This window comes from Pristis pectinata, chromosome 3 (assembly GCF_009764475.1).
Source record: "Pristis pectinata isolate sPriPec2 chromosome 3, sPriPec2.1.pri, whole genome shotgun sequence".
Lineage (NCBI taxonomy): Eukaryota > Metazoa > Chordata > Chondrichthyes > Rhinopristiformes > Pristidae > Pristis > Pristis pectinata.
In genome coordinates, this window is record NC_067407.1 from 19,036,937 (window position 1) to 19,059,369 (window position 22,433).

The 22,433-nt window shown below is 40.2% G+C and overlaps 1 protein-coding gene across 2 annotated transcripts in view; it reads right to left on the minus strand.

Moving 5' to 3' along the window:
* The window catches only part of LOC127567912 (AP-1 complex subunit mu-1-like), a 36,397-nt gene that overhangs the window by 12,758 nt on the left and 1,206 nt on the right, over positions 1-22,433 (minus strand). For both annotated transcript variants that reach the window (XM_052011109.1, XM_052011110.1), the window contains exons 2-7: positions 10,647-10,803; positions 9,442-9,509; positions 8,452-8,582; positions 4,251-4,398; positions 2,481-2,607; positions 694-836 (exon numbers count right to left, since the gene is read on the minus strand). In XM_052011109.1, the coding sequence (XP_051867069.1) occupies positions 694-836; positions 2,481-2,607; positions 4,251-4,398; positions 8,452-8,582; positions 9,442-9,509; positions 10,647-10,803 (774 nt within the window). The remainder of the gene's footprint in view (positions 1-693; positions 837-2,480; positions 2,608-4,250; positions 4,399-8,451; positions 8,583-9,441; positions 9,510-10,646; positions 10,804-22,433) is intronic.

Here is a 22,433-nt window from a genome sequence, read left to right on the forward strand (position 1 = left end):
CCATCGGTTTAAGGTGAGAGGTGAAAGATTTAAAAGGGACAAGGGGCAACTTCTTTACACAGAGGGTTGTGCATATATGGAATGAGCTGCCAGAGAAAGTGGTTGAAGCAAGTACAGTAACAACATTCAAAAGACATTTGGCTTAGTACATGGATAAGAGAGGTTTAGAGGCATATGGGCCAAATGCAGGCAAATAGGACTAGCTTGGTAGGCACCATGGTCGGCATGGATGAGTTGGGCCAAAAGGTCTGTTTCCATGCTGTATTACTCTATGACTCTATGACTCTAGTTCATGTCTCCGAAGCATTCAGGTGGCGAATCATTGCTGTCCTGAACATGGTGACAGATCTTTTTCTCAGATGACCAAAGGCAGCAGTGGTGGTTCGAAACAAGTGGTGAATTTCATCATCAAATTCTGCTTCTACTGAGAGGTTGTTCCAGGGGTATGGGAAGTGATCCACACGTTGGCAAAGACCCTTAGTCTTACAGGTATTTAGTGCAAAGCCCATTCTCTTGTATGCTTTAGTGAACAAGTTAACAATGACTTGGAACTCAGCTTCTGGGTGTGCACGTATGCAGGATGTGTACGGTATACTTGATGACTGGGGTAAGGTTTGCCAGTGTACTGATTCTGAACATGTTTCATACCTGACTGTACATTCACCCTAGAGCTACTCTGGACATGTTACGTACCTGGGTATATAGCCGGTAAGACATGAGTTCAAACTCTCCATCTGGAGGGATGAAGGATATAGTTCGATCATTTTCAAAACGGGACAGACGCACACACTGATGAAACTTTACATCCTCCAGTTCCACAGATTTAGTCTTGTCTCCTAACATGAACAAAAAAAAAACATGCCAACAGGTAAAGAAGAAGCTGAGCTAAAGCCTTTGTGGGATGAAGTGATTTGGGAGTGAAATTTTCTAAAGGGTTAATCAGGTCCCTATCATTGAAAATGAGAATGGTCAGTGTTGCAGCTTTATGATGAACCATGTTCCTTCTCGAGAATGATGACACACAAGGTCAGTGCCTGGGAGCTAACAAGATGTAATTATTTTGTTCCTAGATCATGAGTGGTCTTCAATCTGCTTCCAATGCTGAGCTATGTCTGACTGACTGATGGTATTCCGGCAATAAACCTGCAAGCTTCCTAATGCAAGAACAGAACAAAGAGCAGGGATACACCATATGGCGCCAGAGCCTGCTTTATAACTCAGTAAGATCATGGATAATCTGATTTGGTCTTATCTTTACTTTCCTTCCTGTTTCCCATGGCTGTTGGTTTCCTTTCATGTCAAAAACCAATCTATCTCAGTCTTGATTAACAGACTCCACATTCACAGCTCCCTGCGTAGACAGAGAATTTTAAAAAGTCACAATCCTATGAATGCCTAGAAATTGGATTAATCATCTCCATGCACTCCTATGATCGTCTTACCAGAAGTAACGTAAATTACATCTCTGGTCATTTTCAGGTGAAGTTGTGCTAATTGTGAAATTGGACTGGATAGTTCCAGTTGCAATTCACGTTTACAGATCTAAACTTTTTCCACCATCAGTGGTGCACTTAGTGAAATACTCAGCAGGTCAGGCAGCATCCACGGAGAGAGAAACAGTGGAACAGATCTGATATTTCAGGTTGAGGATATTTCCTCCGATCTGGCAAAAGGTTAGAAATCCTTACCAGTGAAGTGTTTCCATAATTTTCTGCTTTTATTTCTTTTCCTAACGTCCAGATTTTTTTTGCTTTTTGAATGTATTCCCTATCGCAGGACTTCTTAGACTATTGATATAGGAATACGTGACATGTGGAAAGACCTCAGCCAAGGATCTGATAAATGGAATGTTAATGTGGGAAACAGTGAAACCGTCCATTTTGGCAGGAGAAGCATTTTATTTAAATGAAGGAAGATTACAGAGAGATTGGGGCATATGATTCGCTCGAGGTATGCTGATATGATGAGTAATTAGGAAAGCTAAGAGAATGTTATCATTTATTACCAAGGGAACCGAGGACAAAAATAGGGAGGCTCTGCTTCAATTATGTAGGGCATTGGTGAGACCTCATCTGGAGTACTGTATACAGTATTGGTGCCCTTATTTAAAATTGAAAGTAGCTCAGAGAAGGTTTTCTAGATTGATACCTAGAATGGGGGTGTGTTTAAGAGTGAGAAGAAAATTGAAACATATAAAATCCTAAGGGAGTTTAGCAGGGTGGATGCTAAGAGAATGTTTCCCAGTGTGGGAGAATCAAGAACTAGGTGTCATTCTTCAGAAATAAGTGGGTGTACACTAAGGACAGAAATGAGGCAAAATTCTTTCTCCCAGATTATCATGAGTCTTTGGAACTCTTCTTCAAAGGACAATGGAAGCAGAGCCTTTTTATATTTTTAAAACAGGTGTAGTTAGATATTTGATGGCCAAGTGGCCTATTCCTGCTCTTATTTCATTTGTTTATACAGCCACATCTACTTACTTCCAGAGATCTCGAACAGAACCTTATCATTGAGTCCAAGCCGTAGTTCTGGCATTCCTGAGAGTATAACCTTCAGCCTTACATTTCCAACAATCTCACTTTTCAGGACGTTGCCATTTGCACTCACCTGGAGAAACAGGATACAATGAAGCAGGCAACACTTAGCATGCAGAAAATCAATAGCATTCTGTGGCAATGCACACACATGCACACACACACACACGTGTGTGTACACACACAATAGGACACACTGCCAACACATGCACATAGGATTATACACATCTAATCATCTTCACATGTGCACATCCTCTCACATACACACTTACATACAAAGGCTGTACATTTAACGACATATATACACAAATAAAAACGCATGCATATACAATGACATGCATATAACCACATACACATAAAAGCACAAATTTACACTCAAGATCACACACATAGCCACATGCATACACAGGTGCATGCATACAAAAATATAGTACATATAACCCCCTACCCACCCCTCCCCCTCTACAAACACACAGACACACACACATACACACACACAGGTGCATGCATGCAAAAACATGCATATAACCCCACTCCACCCCTCCTCCTCTGTAAACACACAGACAGACAGACAGACACACACACACACACACACGCACACACACACACACACACACACACATACACACACACACACACACACTTAACTGACTCTGCCAGACAGTATGTGGATGACTGCCCATTTCTGCTCTCCCTCAAAGCTGTATCCTTGTGAATCACCTCTGTGCCCTTCCTATTGTTTCAATACACTTCTCGTGGAATGAAGGCCAAAACTGAACACAGCCCTCCTATTGTGACCTTCCCAAGGTTTTGCATTGATCACCATGTGCTGGTTTGTATGTGTATTGCTTGTCTTCACCAAACCCACTGACTTATTAGATTTTTCTGTCCTCTTGAACACGTGAGTGAAAAGTAAAAGTATTTGGCCTAAGTCACAAGGCCACAGTGCTGAGTTATACGGTCAAACATAAGTCAACCCTGACAGCAGTTGGCTTGCACTGACTCACAAGAGAGATTCTGATATACTAAGTCCGGAGAAACTCTTAATAGCGGTAGCATTTTTTTATGCTGTGAGTTATTAAATGCTGTAATGGATTACTGAAAGTGTGATGGAGGTAGATTCAATGGTAATTTTCAAAATAGAATTGGCTAAGTACTTAAAGACAAAATAAATGCAGGCTGTGCGGATTCAGCTTGGGAAGTGAAACTAAGGATAACTCTTCCAAGGAAGCTGGCACAGGCACAATTATCTGAATGGCCTTCAGTCTGTATCAGTGTATAATAGTAGTGAGACATGCAGATCCTTTATATGAATGACCAATGCCACTGCACCTGAAAATGTATTTATAATGCTTCAATTATTTTTTTCTGGTTTCCATCTGGTTAATGTTGTTGGATGAAGGGCAAATTCTTTAACTCTTCAATTTTTAGGATGCATTTATGCATGTACAGTCCCTACAGCACCTCAATCAGCAACAGATGCGCTTATGCTTGGTCAACCAATAAGAATTTGTAAACTAACTCAAACAAGGTCAACATCATTTAAGGCCTAAAATAAAATGAAATCTCACGTAAATGGTAACTTAGCAAAAGAGGCTGTTTACAGCAGCATTCAGGTCAGGCTGTTTTAATGCAAATCCCCCTCTCCCTATAAGTGCTATCTAGAAGCTTAAATTGATTTTGTGAGACACCAGTGTTACAGAAACTACTGCTCACCAGCAAGTTGACAGATTCAATCAGATCAATGAACACCTCATTCTTTCTGTATTTGATACCCTCTGATCTCCAGGACACTGCATTTGTCAGGGTAGCAGGGGGACGTGGCGCTCCAATTTCCAGCTTGTGTCCCTGTTGAATGATGTACCTGAAAATCAAGGGTTAAACATAACAAGGAGACATTAAATAAGCAGTGGAATTCACTCCAAGTCAGATTAAGATACATCTTGCTACAGGAGCTAATTTTACGTTCCAGTGACACAGCAACACACCTAAACATATAACATACTGGCATCGTGCCACATGGGTTAAGTGGTGTAGACTTAGTTCTACTGCAACAGTAGTTCAAATGAAAAAATACTAAGTATCGCTGGTCAGAGGACAAATGATACCTTAATCCTGTTTCTTTCTCCACAGACTGTTGTTGAGTATTTCTAGCATTCTCCATATTTTACTTCAGACTTTCAACATTTGTGCTATTTTGCTTCCAGATTATAATCCACTATTTATTTTGAATATTTTACTGCCTATATTTTACTTACTATAAGTGGTTACATTACATCATTATATTAAAGACTATCCAGCCTGCCACATTAGTTGACCTGAATTTGCCTGATATTCCAACATAAGATTCCGATGCAAAACTTTGGAAGGTTGAATTTTCCCTTCCACTCTCTTTTTGTGAAATGGAGAATCCACTCACCCACCACCACTCCAATCCATTCTTTACTCACTGTAACTGAGCTCCTCCTGGCACACCACTTCTGAGCAAAATTATTATTGGGGTCAGTTTAGTTTATTCCTTGCAAAGTAATTCTTTAGGCAAGAGGTCTGCCCAAGCAAAAAAAGAGTCAGATTGTATCTCTGTAGGGATTGTCTTTCACTGGGAATGCTCAGCCATCTTAAGATGAATCAAGTTCTTTCAATTGCTGTGTTGCTTTGTAAAATTGTTGCTGTATCTTTTTGGAAACAATGGTTCAAGAGTGCAGAACACTCAGAATTGAATCAGACATTATTGGTTCTGGTCAATGATCCTCCAGCTGAACTCACGCTGGTGTGTTGAATATTTTCAGCATTATTGTTTTATTTCAGATTTCTAGCACTTGTAGTATTTTGCATTTAAATTCCTTCACAAGCAAATTTATGTTCCCCATGTTGGGTTTCCATAGTTCTTACTGAATTCGAAATACCAACATTCAAATCCACCCCCTGCACCGATACCAGGACTCCCTCCCCTCTCCCAGCCCAAACTTGTCTAAATTTTCTTTCATTTATGCCACAATTTTTGGTTTAAAGCTAAACAATATTTACAGGGACAAATGAAGTGGCAACATCCAAAAAAATTACATGTATGTATTATATGGACGATCTCTCCATTTAACACCATTATAAAGCAGGATCAGGGTTGGGTTAGAATCACAATGAATACCTAATTGTTTGTAAATGGAATTAAATATGAGAAAATACTTGTGTGTTTTTATTAATAGGGCGCTATGTGTATTTTTAGCACATATATTCTCAATTTCAAGCTTCGGCACTGAATCAGGGCATTCTCAAGTGAGTGATAGCATTATTTTCATCAATCTCTGCTGTGTGAATATATAACTAGATAACAGACCATTAATCACTGCAATGGTTGTTTGTTTGCTGAACTACCAGGTATGCAGTCCAGGTGGGGAAGCTGAGAGGCAATTCATCATTATCATTGGGCAGCATTTATTGAGGACTGAATGTAAATGTGGGCAGCCAGGATTCAGTGAGAAGTGGCTGAATGTAACTGCAGTTTATGGAACATCAGTGAACTGCAGTAAGTGGGGCTCCTGTCCTTTAGATTCTTCACCAATACCATATAAATTAGCTTTACATTTCTAACCCAACAGAAATGAAAGGCTGGGAATTGATTGACAAATGACATTTATTTTCCTCACTTGGTAAATATCCTGAAAGTATGGATTGGAATATTCCCTCTCTGGTGCAAGTAAGTACCATGTCCATAAAATTACAGCAGGGCCATCTACTGGTCACTTAACATCAAACCTCTAAGCTTCACTTTGTTCAGGCTCTTTGGTGAATCAGCCTGCCCAAATGGCACTTCATTCACCATCCTAAACAAATGACTTAAGGTTATCACCAAAGGACACAAGGATATGACAAAAACTTTTCTTTTTTACATACATTGTAGTTGTGATCTGAGATAGTGGGGCTTCTATCTGAGGAGTGATTAAGCCAACTAGGTTTGTATTCATGGAGCTTAGAGGAATGAGAGGGGATCTAATTGAAATGTACAAAATGCTGACAGACTGGTGTAGGGAGAATGCTCCCCCTGACTGGGATGCCTAGAACAAGAAGTGACAGTCTCAGGCTACAGGGCAAGAGATTTATAACAGAAAAGAGGAGAAATTGCTCCACTCAGAGGATGAAGAGCAATGGAATTCTCGAACCATACAGAGGACTCTGGAGGTCAAGACACTGAATATTTTTAAGAAGGAAAAGGATAAATTTCTAGATACAAAAGGCATTGAAGGGTATAAGAGAGAGCAGGTAAATAGTATTGCTGTAATTGATCAGATGATCTTATTGAGTGGCGAAGTGGGTTTGAAGGGCTAAGTGTTTTATACCTACTGGAAACAGTCAAGAAGGGAATTAGTTAGACACTTGAGGGATAGTAATGTGCATGGCTCTGGGGAAAGAGCAGAGGAAAGAGACTAAATACAGTGCTCTTCAAGGAGCCCTCATGGATTTGTTGAATGTATGGCCTCCTACTGTTTCATAACTCTTGTATGAATATGTTTCCAGCCAATTATGGAACAGGCTACACTATAGTGAATGACTGTTTGCTACCTCCTTTCTGTCCAGGGAAAGCAATCAAGATCTATACATGGTGGGACATTGCACGGTACCTCAAAGGACCTAATGAAGATCATGTGGAGGGTAAGGGTTAGAAAAAGAATCATCAGAAAGGATCAGTGCAAAGCAAAAGAAAAAAGTGTATGGCAACATTATTTAGAATTATGCAGGATTGTTAATCCAATTTTGGATTGTGGTGAGATCATTAGGGTGTTCCTGAACTAAATGGTTAGAGTTTTGAATCACAATGATTAAACAGAATCAATGCTGATATTTATCCTGCAGTTGCTTAGTGTTTGCATGATATGACAGTTCAAACAATTTTATCAGGGGAATATTGCGGAATCTTCACGTGCCACATAACGGACCACAGTGATTTTATTTATTCATTCGTTTTTGCGGTGTGGACATCACCGTCAAGGCCAGCATTAACTGTCCTTGAGAAGGTGGTGGTGAGCTGTCTTCTTGAACTGCTGCAGTCCTTCAGCTGAACGCATTGTGGTAGGAGGTTCCTGGATTTAGACCCAGTCATCATGAAGGACCAGCAATATATTTGCAAATCAGGATGGTGAAACTCATGGAGAGAAAGCTGCAGTGGTGGTGTTCCCATGCACTGCCCTTATCCTTGTACATGGTGGAGGCTGTGGATTTGGAGGGTACTGTCAGAGTAGGCAAGGGGAGTAGGTTCAGTGCATAGATGGCACGTAATGGAGAGAATGAATGTTTAGGGTGGTGGATGGGGTACCAGTCAAGTGGCCTGCTTTGTCCTGATGGAGCTGAGCAGTTTGAGTGTTGCTGGGACTGCACTCATCCAGACAAGTGGAGAGTATTCCATCAAACTCCTGACTTATACCTGTAGGTGCTGTAGATGGTGGAAAGGCCTTGGAAGGTCAAGAGGTGAGTTACTCACCAGGGGATACCCAGCCTCTGACCTGCTCTTGTAACCACATTATTTGTAAGGCTGGTCCATTTGAGTTCTGGCCAGTGGTGGGGATTCTGAAGATGGTAATACCTTTGAATGTCAAGGATAGATGGGTAGGTCCAAGGTATGCAACCCACAGGCGTTACTCTATAATATACCATTAGGAAAACACTGGTTGCCCTGGGACCCAGGCTCTGCAGGCTCCTATGAAGTATAATCAAATTTAAAAACATCACTTTTACAAATGTAACACATTGGAGCTTATGATGTGGTATCACAACCATTATTCCAAGCACTGGAAGAAATGCTGGTAAAAGTAGTAGCTCTGGACAAAAAATGGGAAGTGAAGAAAGGAGAGACAAAAGTGCAGATGAACACATTAATAAGTTTGGGTTAAACAGATAACAACAAATTCCTCAGTTCTACACTTACTCTTGCAGTATCTTACTATCAGTTGTCTGTGGGAATCCAAAATCCATCACCTCATCCAAAAGTTCGTAAACGATAACAAAGTTATCCCGAATACTTTCCTCTTCAACCTCTTTAAAATATTCTGTGAAAACCTGAGGGTGACACAAATTAAAAGTGGAAGGACGGATGATATTCAGATGGTGATAGAGCAAAAATTCCTGGGCAGATCAGCTGATTGTGGTTCAGTAAACAGATATATGGGTTGGAGGGAGAGGGAACTAGGCTTGTGGGGCCTGTGTGGATGACAGATGATAGGGAACAGAGGGCTGGAAGGCAGAGCTGTGAGTCAGCCAATCACAACAACTACCCTTGGTCAAGGTGAAACTGTGGAGGAAGTGAGGTGGGGGGGCAACGAGGGTGGTGGATGGGGGTGGGAGGGGACATTGGATTGTGGGTAGAGTGGAGGTGAAGTTAGGAAATTGGGGTAGAGGGTCCTGCTGTTAGATAAGGATTTCAGCAAGGTAGAAAAATGGCAGTAATGTATCATCCACCCTTTTTATATCATGTTTGACTTACCTTTTCACTGAAACCTGAAACCACATAGATAATCTAGTGAAGAGCTGGTTCCAGAGACCTTGGCTGATGGGAGCGTGAGAGAGTGAATGTATCCCTGTCTGATATGAGAGTGTTTAGTGAACTGGTTCAGTCATGGACTGAGGGAAGAATAACAAAGTAATAACCCAGCACTGTTAACTCTAAATGATAGATTTTGCCAACAGTCTGCCAGATGAAGATTTGCTCTTCCAGCACTTCTTCCTATTTTGGAGCTTATCAGCAGTAAACAAACCTAGCCACATATTAGCCTTTATGCTTCAATACAAAAATGAGAGTAAAATTTTTCTTTCAGTACAGCACAATGTTTAAATTCAAGACCATGAAAATCCTACTGTATAGGCAGAAGGGGTAATCTTAACATTGCCAAAACACAAGAACTGATTGAACAACACCCACCTGAATAATTTTATATAAGAAAGCAAAAACCAGAGCTGCATTCGCATTTTTCTTTGTCATTGCCACCACTTGGTGTTCAAGGTTAAAGAAGTTACATTATTGAACAGCAGGTTAAACAGGAGAGCAGGCATATTCCAGCAACAATATCTAATCTGCCAATCTGTCAGCACTGGACTATATGGAAAGTTCTAAATGTCATTTTGTTATGCCAAAGATCTGAATCAGGGATTAATTTGTTTCACTTCAGTTCATAGTTGTAGATTTACGAATTCATCAAGCGTTACAGGATTTTAATTTAAAACTGAACATGAAAATGCATCTGCTTATAATTTAAATTCATGCAGCATAACAAGAATATTTTGTGATATAACGTTAGAAATTATTGCTGTGATATTGTTGAATAAACATTTATCACATTCTGTAATGTTCTACTATCCATTGTTTTAATGTGAATGTTACATAACTCCTGTGTTAAAATAGCAAATATAAGAAAATGTCCAACAATTGGACTAAGCATCATTAGCTAATATCTTCCATTGTCAAACTTTAGCTTTTGAATAGCTTAATTTTAAATTGGCCTTAATCTGCACCTAGGCACTCTCCAATTAAAGAGATGTCAACTGTTTACCCATCTTTCAGCACCATTACCCCCATTCCAAGTCTACATTGCTTATTAGTCCCAATAGATACAGATCAAGGATTCATTGCGTTCACAGGTATAAGCAAAAGAAATTCTGACTTTTCATCTGTCCCTACAGTGAAATTCTGCCATGTCCTTCCTCTTTTAGTTGCAACACCATGACCCTTTATAGATAGACAAAGCTATCACTATAGACCCCCACATCTTTCTCCAAGTGAATAAAACCAATAGCATGCAAACTGCTGAAAAATCCCAATACATTAAAAACACTGCACACAATTTTGCTAATCTTGACGTGACTGAGAAGGCATTGCAAGTTATTTTTCCTCAGGTCAGGGCTACGATACAAATTCATATAGAATCCAAAAGCTGGCACAGGTAAAATAGGCCAAATGGCCTCTTTCTGCACTGTATGATCCTATACACCTGTGGCATCATGTTCATAAACATAACAGGAATCTCTAATCTCCACTAAAAAGAGGATAAGCTAAGTATCACTCTTATATATTGCTCTGGATCACACAAAGAAGTCTGCCTCACCACAGGAGCTCATTTTAAAGGATACAGTACAAGTTATTGTGTTTTATCCAGAGGAAATGAACATGTCCATGGATGAGGAATGGAGAACTAGACCCCTCATCCTCTTTCTGTGTCAACATAGGTAGGAAGTAGTCAATTTCATTCATGTCCACGTCACCCATGTAGTTCCTGCAAATTAGAACCTGATAAAAGAATACATTAAATATAAGAACTGTGTATGAAACACGGTAGTGTAGCAGTTAGCATAACCCTATCACAGCGCCAGTGATCCGGGTTCAATTCCGGCCAATGTCTGTAAGGAGTTTGTACGTTCTCCCTGTGTCTGCCTGGGTTTCCTCCGGGTGCTCCGGTTTCCTCCCACATTCCAAAGGCGTACGGGTTAGGAAGTTGTGGGCATGCTATGTTGGCACTGGAAGCGTGGCAACACTTGCGGGCTGCCCCCAGAACACTTGACGCAAAAGATGCATTGCACTGGGTGTTTCAAAGTACATGTGCCGAATAAAGATACTGTATCTTATCTTACGCAGCTGCTTCACAATCTCAAGCACCTACAGCCTAATTATTAGTTATGAGAACTAGTCCCCATAAAAGGGGATGAATAGTAATGTCAAATCAAGTCAGGTATGTATTAGTCCCATCATGTTCATTAGGGACTGTGAGTAGTCATCAACTAATTTGCACTAAACATTGGTCACATTCCATTAACATGGAACAAAATAAGTTTCAATAGTTATTCAGATCATGCACAAATCCACAGGCCAAAACAGATTAATTGCTGATTTGGATGAGGTGATAGCTAATGTATTCACTGATGTGAACACAGCTTAGAGCAGGTCAGTAAGAGAAGCAATTTTAAAAAATCTTCCATTGCAACAATCAGCTTGCCTTTAGGGATATACACATGTGGGGGAATGGGGTTTGCAGAAGGGACATGGGCATCCCTAAAATAAAGATGTGTACACTTGTGTATATGTGCATAATGTGTGCATTTAAAGTGCCCCTCTAAAAACAGTCAAAATTTCATGTTGACTGTGCCTTTCTTGTCGTATTCTAGTGGGGAAGAAAGGCTCTATGAGAAGGATGCACCATCTATGGCTAACTAAGGAAGTCAAGGATGGTATCAACAGGAAGGAAAAGGCACACAGTGCTGTGAAAATTAATCATAGGCCAGAGGATGTGGAAGTTCTTAGAAACCATCAAAGGATGAATAAAAATATCATAAATAGGGAGAAGTATGAGGGTAAACAAGCAAATAATATAAAAACACATGGTAAGAGCTTCTACAGGTATATAAAAATAAAGGAAGTAACTAAAGTAAATGTTGCTGCCTTGGGCAATGAGACTAGAGAATTACTAATGGGAAAATGAGAAAGGGCAGGGATTCTAAATAATTATTTTGGATCAGTCTTCATGGAAGAAGAAATAAAAATATCCCTGAAATAATAGATAATCAAAGGAGTGTAGGGAGGGAGGAATTTGAAACAATCTCTATCACAAGAAGAAAATTACCAGGCAAGCTAATAGGACAAGTTCCCTGGACCTGATGACCTGCAGAGATAGTGGATGCATTGGTTGTAATACATCAAAATTCCCTGGATTCTGGAGAGGTCCCAGAAAATGGCAAAAATAACACCAAAATTGTACAAAGGAGTGAGACAAAAGGGAGAAAACTATCAGGTAGTTAGCCTAACGTCTGTCATTGGGAAAACACAAGAAACCATTATTAAGGAGGGTATTTAGAATACTTAAGACAATTAATCAGAGTGAACATGATTTTACGAAAGGGAAATGGTGTTTAACAAATTTACTAGGGGATCTAAGAAGCAAGAGGATAAAGGGGAACCAGTAGCTATCACATATTTGACTTTCCAGAAGGCATCTGATAAGGGGCCACAAAAATAATGCTTCAGGGTTGTGGTTTTTTTATTGACATGAGGGTGAACTGGCTACTTGACAGAAAATAGATTATCAGGATAAGTGGGTCACGTTGAGATTGACAAATAGCAACCACTGGGGTGCCAGCTACAAAGGTTACTGCTGAGACCTCAACTATGTATAATTTACACTGATGTTTTGAATAAGGAAGCAAGATGAGCTAAATTTGCTGGTGATACAATAATAGATGGTTATAGGCAGTCCCTGGGTAATAAACAGGTTCCATTTTTACAAACATCCATAAGTTGATTTTGTCCATAAAGTACACGAAAGTCACTCATAAAGGTAATCATGACCTCCACAGTATTGTAATGAATGGCATCAAAAGCAAATAAGACTTATAAGAAAGAAACGTATTGAAAATGGAGAGAGAGAGGAAACTGCTTCTGCCATTTGTAGGAACAAACGTATATTAAGCACATTTGACTTTTGAATAAAAGAGAAAATTATTATTTAAATGGAGTGAGACTGCAAATTATTGCAGTACAAGGGGATGTGGGGATCCTAATTTGTGATATCTAGAATGTCAGCACAGAGGTACATCAAATAATTCAGAAGGCTAATGGAATGTTGATCTTTATTGCAAAGGGTATTGAGTGTAAAATTAGGGAAGCTTTAGAGCAACTTTACAGGATGCTGGTAAGACCATACCGAGAGTACTGTACATACAGTTTTGGTCTCCATATTTAAAGAAAGTTGTATTTGCACGGGAGACAATGAAGAGGAGGTTCACTAGATTGAATCTTGAGATGCTGGAATGTGTAGAGATTGATTCTCAGGATGTTTGAAGAAAATTTGAGCAGGTTGGACGTGTACTCTTTGGAGTTTAGAAGAGGTGTTCACATTGAAACGTGTAAGATTCTGAGAGGGATTGACTGGATAGATACAGAGAGGATGTTTCCCCAGTTGGGGTTATCTAGAACCGGTTTCAGAAGAAGCAGTTGTCCAATTTAGACAGAGTTAAGGATGAACTTCTCAGAATCATGAAGAAATAGATTCATGGAGATGTGCAGCATGGAAATAGGCCATTTGGCCCACCACGATCAGTGGGCACCCATCCACACTAATCCGATCTAACCCCAGCACTTGGCCCATACCCTTCTATACAATTCAAGTGCTCATCTAAGTCTTCTTAAGTGCTGTCTACAACTCTGCTTCAACCACTCTCTCGGGCAATGCATTCAAGGTACGCACCGCTCTCTAGGTGAAAAAGGTCCCTCTCAGACCCTCCCTGAACCTCTTCCTGCTTATCCTAAATTTATATCCTCTTGTTTTGTCAACCTCTGATATGAGGAAAAGATTCTTGCAATCTACTCAATCTATACCTCTCATAATTTTATATGCCTCAATCATGTCCCCTCTTAACCTCCTCTGCTCTAGGGAGAACAGACCTGGGTTCTCCAGTCTCTCACTCCACCTGCATCCTCTCTAGCTCTATCACATCCTTCCAAAAGTGTGGTGCCTAGAACTGCACGCAATACCCCAGTTGAGGCTCATCCAAAGTTTTACAAAGGTGGAGCATAACCTCTATGCTTTGGTATTTAGTACCTCAACTAGTGAAGGCCAGTATCCAATATGCCTTCCTAACCATGTTATCTACTTGCACTACCACCTGCATGGATCTCTGGACTTGTACTCCAAGGCCCCTCTGTTCATCAATGCTCCCTTAGACCCTACCATTCATGGCATATGTCCTAGCCCCGTTGATACTTCCAAAATGCATCATCTCACATTTATCTGAATTGAAGTCCATCTGCCATTTATCAGCCCATTTCCAAACACATCAATATCACTCTGTAGCCTAAGACTACCCTCCACACAATCCATGACTCCACCAATCTTCATGTTATCTGTAAGTTTACTGATCATGCCTCCTACATACATCCAAATCAGTCTTGTATATTACAAAACAGCAAAGGTCCTGGCACCAATACCTAAGGAACAGCACTAGTAACAGTTATCCAATCACTAAAACAACCCTCTACTATTACCCTCTGTCTCCTATTGCCAAGCTAATTTTGGATCCAGTTTGCCAAATTGCTCTGGATCCCATGGGCCCCAACGTTTTGAACCAGTCTCCCATGTGGGACCCTGTCAAAGGCCTTACTGAAGTCCATGTTAACCACATCTCCTGCTCTGCCCTCATCAATACACATAATGATCAATTCTTCAAAAAATTTGGTCAGATTGATCAGACAGGATCTGCCCCTAACAAAGTCATGCTGGCTGTCTCTGATTAGACAGATCATTCTAAGTATTAAGGCTATTTCTCAGCATTTTCTCCAATAACTTCCCTACTACTGATGTTAGGCTCACAAGTCTATAATTACCAGACTTTTCCCTGCTTTCCTTCTTGAAAAGGGAGACATTTGCTCTCCTCCAGTCAACAGAATCCTCACTTGTGGTCATCAAGAATTTAAAAATCTCAGTTAAAGCCCCAGCAATACGATTTGGCCATATCGTATCTCCTTGCCTCCCACAGCAGACTGGGATAGATCCCATCTGGCCCTGGGAATTTATCCACCTTTAGGACTACTAAGGCATCAAGTACTTCCTTTTTATTTATTGAGATATGCACTAAACTTTCACCTTCCCATTCAATAAATTCCCCAACTACAAAGTCTATTTCCTTAGTGAATACCAACGGAAAGTATTCATTTGGACCACTCCTGTTATCTTCTGGCTCCATACATAGCTTGCTCCTGTTGTCCCTAATGGGCCCTACTCTTTTCCTGGTTATTCTTTTCCCCTGAATATACTTATAGAATACTTCAGAATAACATTAATCCTATCTGCCAGTGATATTTCATTTCCTTTTTGCCTTCCTAATTTCCTTTTTAAGCACCTCCTTACACTTTTTGTACTCCTAATGGGCTTTGCTGACCTTTGGTTCCTTATACCCACCATATGTTTCCTTTCTCTTTACCCAATTCTCAATAACCTTCAACATCCGGGGTTCACCGAACTTGTCATCCATGGCTTTTACCCCTACAGAATCAGGAATCTTTAGATTTCTCTCCTCCTAGAGACCTGCGGAAGTGGAGTCATTGAATATACAAGCGACCCCTGCGTTACGGGGAGGTGTTGCGTTCCTAGAAAACTGTCCATATCACAATTTTCCACGGCGAGAAGCCACATCATCTGCGCATGTGTCAAGAAACACAGGTTGGAAAATAATAAATTTTGTTTTGATTTATCTACTTCCTTTTCACACAAATTCAGTGAGAGCAAGTTTTATTCTGTATCTCAAATTTTTGAGTAGTGATTTGTGAATTCTGTAAGGGCGAATTTCTGTAATCCAAACAGCCGTAACATGGGGGTGGCCTGTATTTGAGGCAGAGACTGACAGACATTTAAACTACAAGGGGCTCAAGAGATATAAAAAGAGAATAGTTTTGAGGCCAAGATCTAATTGATCTAATTGAAAGGTAGAACATGCTTGAGGGGCTGATTGGCCAACTCTGCTTGTTGCTTATGTCTGTGGTGATGTACATTCTGAGCAACTGGAGTTACAGTGGAAAGGTGAAGCTGAAGTTCCAGCATGGTTTGGGGTGTTGTCCCAACACCCTTCTGCCATAACTCCAGCTGATGTCTGGGATAACTCAAGCAGAATTTCAACCCCAAGCACTAGAGGGAGCAAATTTTGATGAAATTGTAATATCTGATTCCTAATTCATCCATTTTAAATGAGAGAAATATTGAAAATATAGAGAGAGGCCACAGTTCATACTTTTACACAGATCATGTTTATTATCAACTACAAAGACCATTCAGCCCATTTTTGCTCAAGCATTAATAAATAGAAAGCATAGCCTATTTCCATTTCTGTGCTCTCTACAAAGCTTTTAAGAGGCTCGAGATTTTTCTCATTGTCTTCATGATGCCTGCTCCAAGTAGTAAAAGTTGGAGAATTTTTAAAAAGTGAAAAACTACAATAAAGAGTGTAAAACCTCAAATAATTTTTTAAAAGCACATCTTCTAATCTTTCATTACAATGACCCCACAATCCCCAGTGAAATCAATAGTCCTGTGTCAGGTTTAACCATATGGTCTGCGGAGTTTGGTGAGTACGATTGGGACATTTATGCTTACCCAAGAATCCCAATACTTACCATTATTTCCCAATAAAGTTCAGGCCATTGCAATTCTCTGTAATCACACCTCAAATTCTCCAACATAGTATCCATATCACTTTTTTTTAATAAACTCTTCTGGTGGTTCTTGTAGATCTTATTTGAAACATCCTCCTATCATTTGCAGCCTCACCATTATATTACATTCACAGATCACAACATCCAATATTTTCCAAATATGTAAACTCTAACACATATATATTGATAATAAAATCAGACAATGCTGGAAACCCTCAGCAGATCAGACAACATCTGTAAAGAGAGAAGTAGGTTTGCATTTTGGGTCAACAGCCTTTCATCAAATAACCTTCAATGTACTTCAAGCATTTTTTGTTTTTATTTCAGATTCCCAGCAACTGTGTATTCTATCTTAGTATTTAGCATCAGTGTTACAATTTCATCTGTCATTGTTCAGCCCTTTTACTATTTTCTGTAACTCATTTTATGGATCCAAAGCTGTTTCCTCTATTTTGTCCCCAACTCCCTTCAATGTGATATAATCTGTGAATGATGAATTTCTAACTTCCAGGTCATTAGTGCATGCAAAAGACAATACACTTCTGAGTGTTGACTCATGAGACACTCCACTCATGTTTCCCTCTGACCTGACATTACTAAAAAACTACTTACTATTTTTTATTTTGTTTGATAATATTCATGTGCATTGCCTTGGGGCTTGTTTGCGATGTAAAAGGCAAAATATATGGAAATTTCCATATATGAGCCTTAGCCAGCTCCTTATGATCTAAATTTGCTGCAAATATCATTCTATTCTCATTCTGCAGCTTAATATGAGGAACACAGTCTGAAAGGCTTATTACAGAGTACACATCCAAAAAAAAGATTAGTCAGCCAGAGCCTTCGCCTTCCAAAGAAAACAAGAGCTTGCATTTATGCCTCAGCCTAAGGGTGTGTCCAAGAATTAACTCTAAGTTATAATTGCGGCTGTGCAGCCAAGAGATCCAGTCTGCGTTCAACCAAATGGCACCTAGCAATGAGATGAGTAATCAGGAATTCTGCTATGGTGCCACTGATGGAAGAATATCAGGAGAACTCCCCTGCTCTTCTTCAAGCAACAGCTTAGGGTGACTTATATTCATATGAGAGTTCAACATATCACCCGTAAGCTAACACCTTTGACAAAGCAACACTGCCCACAATAGGATGGAAGTCTCAGCCTGTATTACACACCCAGATTCTGGAGAAAGTCTTAGAACCCACGGTCCTCTGACTCAGACACACTAATAATGTCACACAGTCAAGTTGGGTCGCTATTTGTTCTTATTTGTATTCCCCTGTGGTATCTGTATGCATCAAGAAATAAAATAAAATCTCCGAACAACAAAGGTTAGTGTCAAGGGACCTCAATCTGAAAAACATGGGATCAAAACACTATCAGAAATTCGCTCCAGCTTGGATTTCGTGCTTTTAGCATTTTCATTGCTTTCAGCTGTAAATATCATATTAATAGGCTTAACGTTTTTAATACTGTGCTTTTGAGCATTTTAAAAATCTAAACAATGCTAAGCCTTATCAGTTGGTGGGGGGCTCCTATTTTTATTTACCAGAGATAGAAATTTGTTCACAAATTGACTTTTTATGGAGTTTTATAGCGAAGAAACTGTCCATTCAACCCAATAGACCCATTAGTGTTTATAAGTGAAACCTCTGCAGGGATTCGTCAGGGCATTGTCCTAGATCTAACCTTCAGCTACAACAATGACCTTCCCTCCATCAAAAGAGGGTATGCTTCATTATAATTGTTCCTTCACCACAAGAACTGTAGGAGTTCAGGAAGGTGGTTCATCACCACCTTCTCAAGGGCAATTAGGAATGGGCATTAAATGTTGGTCTTTCCATCTTCACCTATATCCCCTACATCCTGTAAATGAAATGCTCCCTGAGCCTCTACTCGTCTCACTCTCACATGTATATAAAGACTCGTGCAAATGTGTTAATGATATATACATGGCTGGCACTCCACAATGTGACAGTGAATTCCATAACCTCACCTGTCTGTGAGAAAACCTGCTTAAGTTCATTCAATCTGCACTCCACATGCAATATCTGCGTGACTACTTATATTTCCCTCACCCATCACTGGAAGTAACTTCTTCACATCCACCCTATACAATGCTTTCTTCACAACAATGGCCTCTATCTCATCTCCCAGTCTGCCTTTAGATGGAAAGTGTTTAATAAGTAGCCTGAACTGGTGTAGCACATCTCTTGATTTCAGTTTGCACCAAGGTGCTGTACAACCAAAGAAGTACTTTTAGATCACACAGCAGTCAATTTATGCATAGTACATTCAGACAAGCAGCAAAGCAACAATGACTAGATGATCTGTACTTTTATTGAAGTTTGGAAAAGCACAGTGAAATAAACGTCAATGCTCTTCAATGACCAGTGCCATACATATATTACATCCATGTAATAAGTCAAACGGGCCCTTGGTTTAACATCCTACTTGAAAGGCAGCACCTTTGACAGTTCTCCCTCTTCTTCGTAAGTAGTCCCTTGCAGTCAAGTATGACTTCTGTTCTGTTGATACTGATATGGCTGAAAAGTTCTATGTGGGATCAACAGATCCAGTCACAGGTGGGGCAGTTGGTGGTTAACAAGGTAGGTAGGTTATGCATTCCTACACTTTTTGCACAGGCCTCCACGTGGTCCCATCACAGAGACTTAAGGTGCTCAGTGTCTTCCTAGATGCTCCTTCTCTATTTTGTATGGTCATGGCCCAGTAATTCTCATGAGTCAGTAGGGATATTACTTTTGTTCAAGGAGTCAAAGACTCCTTGAAGTGTTTTATCTGTGCTCCTGGAAATCACCTGCTGCGACAGAGCTTGGATTAGAATACTTGTTATAAATGCCAGGTACGCAGATAATATGCCTGGGTACTTAGGAACTGACTGAGTGCCGCGGTAGTGGGGATGTTGGCCTGAGCAAGGATTTAAGTCCCAGAGGCTGTCTTCTGCCAAGTGCCTGGATTAAGGACATCTCCTCAGAACCAGAGGGGAACTTGGAGTGTCATAGATATACAGCACGGAAACAGGCCCTTCGGCCCAACCGGTCCATGCTCCCACTTGCCAATGTTTGGCCTGTAACCTTCTAAACCTTTCCAATCCATGTACCTGTCCAACTGTCTTTTAAAAGTTGCTATTATACCTGCCTCAACCACTTCCTCTGGCAGCTGATTCCACATGGATACCACCCTTTGTGTAAAAAAGTTGTGCCCCTCATGTTCCACTGAAATCTTTCGCCTCTCACCTGAAACCTATGCCCTATAGTTCTTGATACACCAACTCTGGGAAAAAGGCTGAGTGCATTCAGCCTATCTATGCCCCTCATGATTTTATACACCTCTATAAGATCACCTCTCAGTCTCCAGTGCTCTAAGGAATAAAGTCCTAGCCTGTCCAACCTCCCAATAACTGGACATGAAAGATTCAGTTATTGTGGTCAACATAGCAATCAACAGCATGGATGGGACAAAGAAGAAGGATCTACCGACTCTAGGGTCCAAATTAACAAGAAAGAACACAAATCTAATAATCCTTGGATTAGGACCCAAACTACATGTAAACTGGCATAAGGCCAATAAGAACAGAATGTTTGATGTCCGACTCAAAGACAGGTGTAGGAGAAATAGGATTCAATTTGTGGTTCACTGGCATCTGTACTGGGAAAAAAAGGAAGCTGTTCCTTTGGGTCATCTTGTTGTGCTGGAACTATTGTCCACAAAAATTGAATATGTAAGGCTCCAGATGATGTTTTAAATAAATATTGTGGGTGGTGGGGTGGCAGAGAGGAAGGTTCTGGAGAGGGTAAATTTGGAAGAGAAAGGGCAAGGGAATAGTGCAGGCTGGCAACACAAGTAATGATAACAGGCAGGAACAGAGCACAGAAACATATGAGTATACCTCCATTTAGAGTCAAAGGGGAAGTGGTACAAAGATAAAGCTGAAGCCATCTTAACTGAGTACATGCAGATTCTGTAAAGAGATTAATAAATAGCCCATAAATAAAAAGAAATAATAGTGTGCAAGTCCAATTGCCATTACAGAGGCAAAGTGGCCAAGGTTCAGAATTAAATATTCCAGAATACATAACTTTTAGAAGTAATAGGAAAGATAGAAAAGAAAGTGTCAGCCCTGATAAAATAACATAGGATAAAGGCAGTAAAGAGAAAAAATCTTAGCTCAAAAAAATCACATATTACAACAGTTTGGATGGTGCTAAGGAACAGTAAGAGGAAGAAGACATTGATGGGCATTACCTACAGGATCCATATTGTAGTAGGTATAAGTCAGGAAATAGGAGGCACACATAACAAGGATAATACACAGAGACAAAATAAGCAGTAATATTGTGGAGGATGAATCCGCGGAGTGTATAAGAGATGGTTTTTGAGAATGGTATTTTGAGGAACCATCAAGGGAACAGGCATTTTTACAACTAGTATTGTGCAATGAAAAATCATTAATTAATAATCTGGTGATTAAGGTCCTTCAGGGAAGAGTGAGCACAACATGATGGAATTTTATATAAAGATTAAAAGTGACTTAGTTCAACCTGAAACCAGAGTCTCAAATGTAAACTAAGGAAACTATAAAGATAGAAAGCATGAGCTGGTGATGGCAGATGGGGAAACTAAGCTAAAAGATAGAAGTCAAGATAAAAGACACAGCTGTGGATGATCAGAGATATATAACAGAGATATATATATAACAGAGATATATATATAACAGAGATATAACTTTTACTTAAGACATGCTGGCAGGAATAAAAGAAGTTTTAAAGGCTGATGGAAGTCTTTACCTCAAGGGGGTTGCAACAGAGAGAGGTGGAAGTTATGTTACCATCGTATGAAGCTCTGGTCGGGCCCTATTTCGAGCACTACATTCAGAGCTGGGCACTCCACCTCAGGAAGAACGTATTGGTTCAGGATTGAAGTATGATCCATCAGAATGATACCAGGGTTAAAAGAGTCAAACTCTGAGGAGACAAGAGGTCATCTAACTGAGTTGTTTAGGCTGATTATACGAACTGATTGGGCAGATAGACAGAAACTATTTCCCCTGCCAAGGGAGAGTGTAACAAATGGGATGAGAATCAAGCTGGACATCAATAATTGATCTTGCACACCACTTCTTCACAAGAGAATAGTAGAAATTTGGAACTCTCTCCCCCGTGAAAACTTTTGTTGATGGTAGTCAAATGAACACTTCAAAACCAAGAATGATATGGTTTATTTGGTCAAGATTTTTGGGATGATGGAATTGAATAACATAATGTTCTGTGTTCTTTGTGAAGAATGAGGAGTGATCTTCCTCAAACATGTAGGGTCCTTGGGGAGCATGACAGAATATATGTCGAGATGTTTCTACAAGTGGAAGGATCTTAAACAAGGGGAGATAGTTACAAGATTAGGATGCAGGGTGGCGAATCTCTGGAATCCTCTGCCCCAGAGGGTTGTGGTGGTTTGATCATTGAGGGTACTTAAAGAGGAAGTAGATACGTTTTTGAAAGATCAAGGAATTGAGAGATATGGGGAACTGGCACAGAGGAGGAGATGAGGCCAGGGGCAGATCAGCCATGATCACGTTGAATGTTGGGGCAGGCTTGAGGGGCCGAGTGGTCCTATGTTCTTTTGAACTGGACAGAGGGGTTGAATGGCCTCAAGCTGCTCCTATCTGTCCTGCACCCTTAATTTTCATAACCAGTCGAAAACCCTTTCC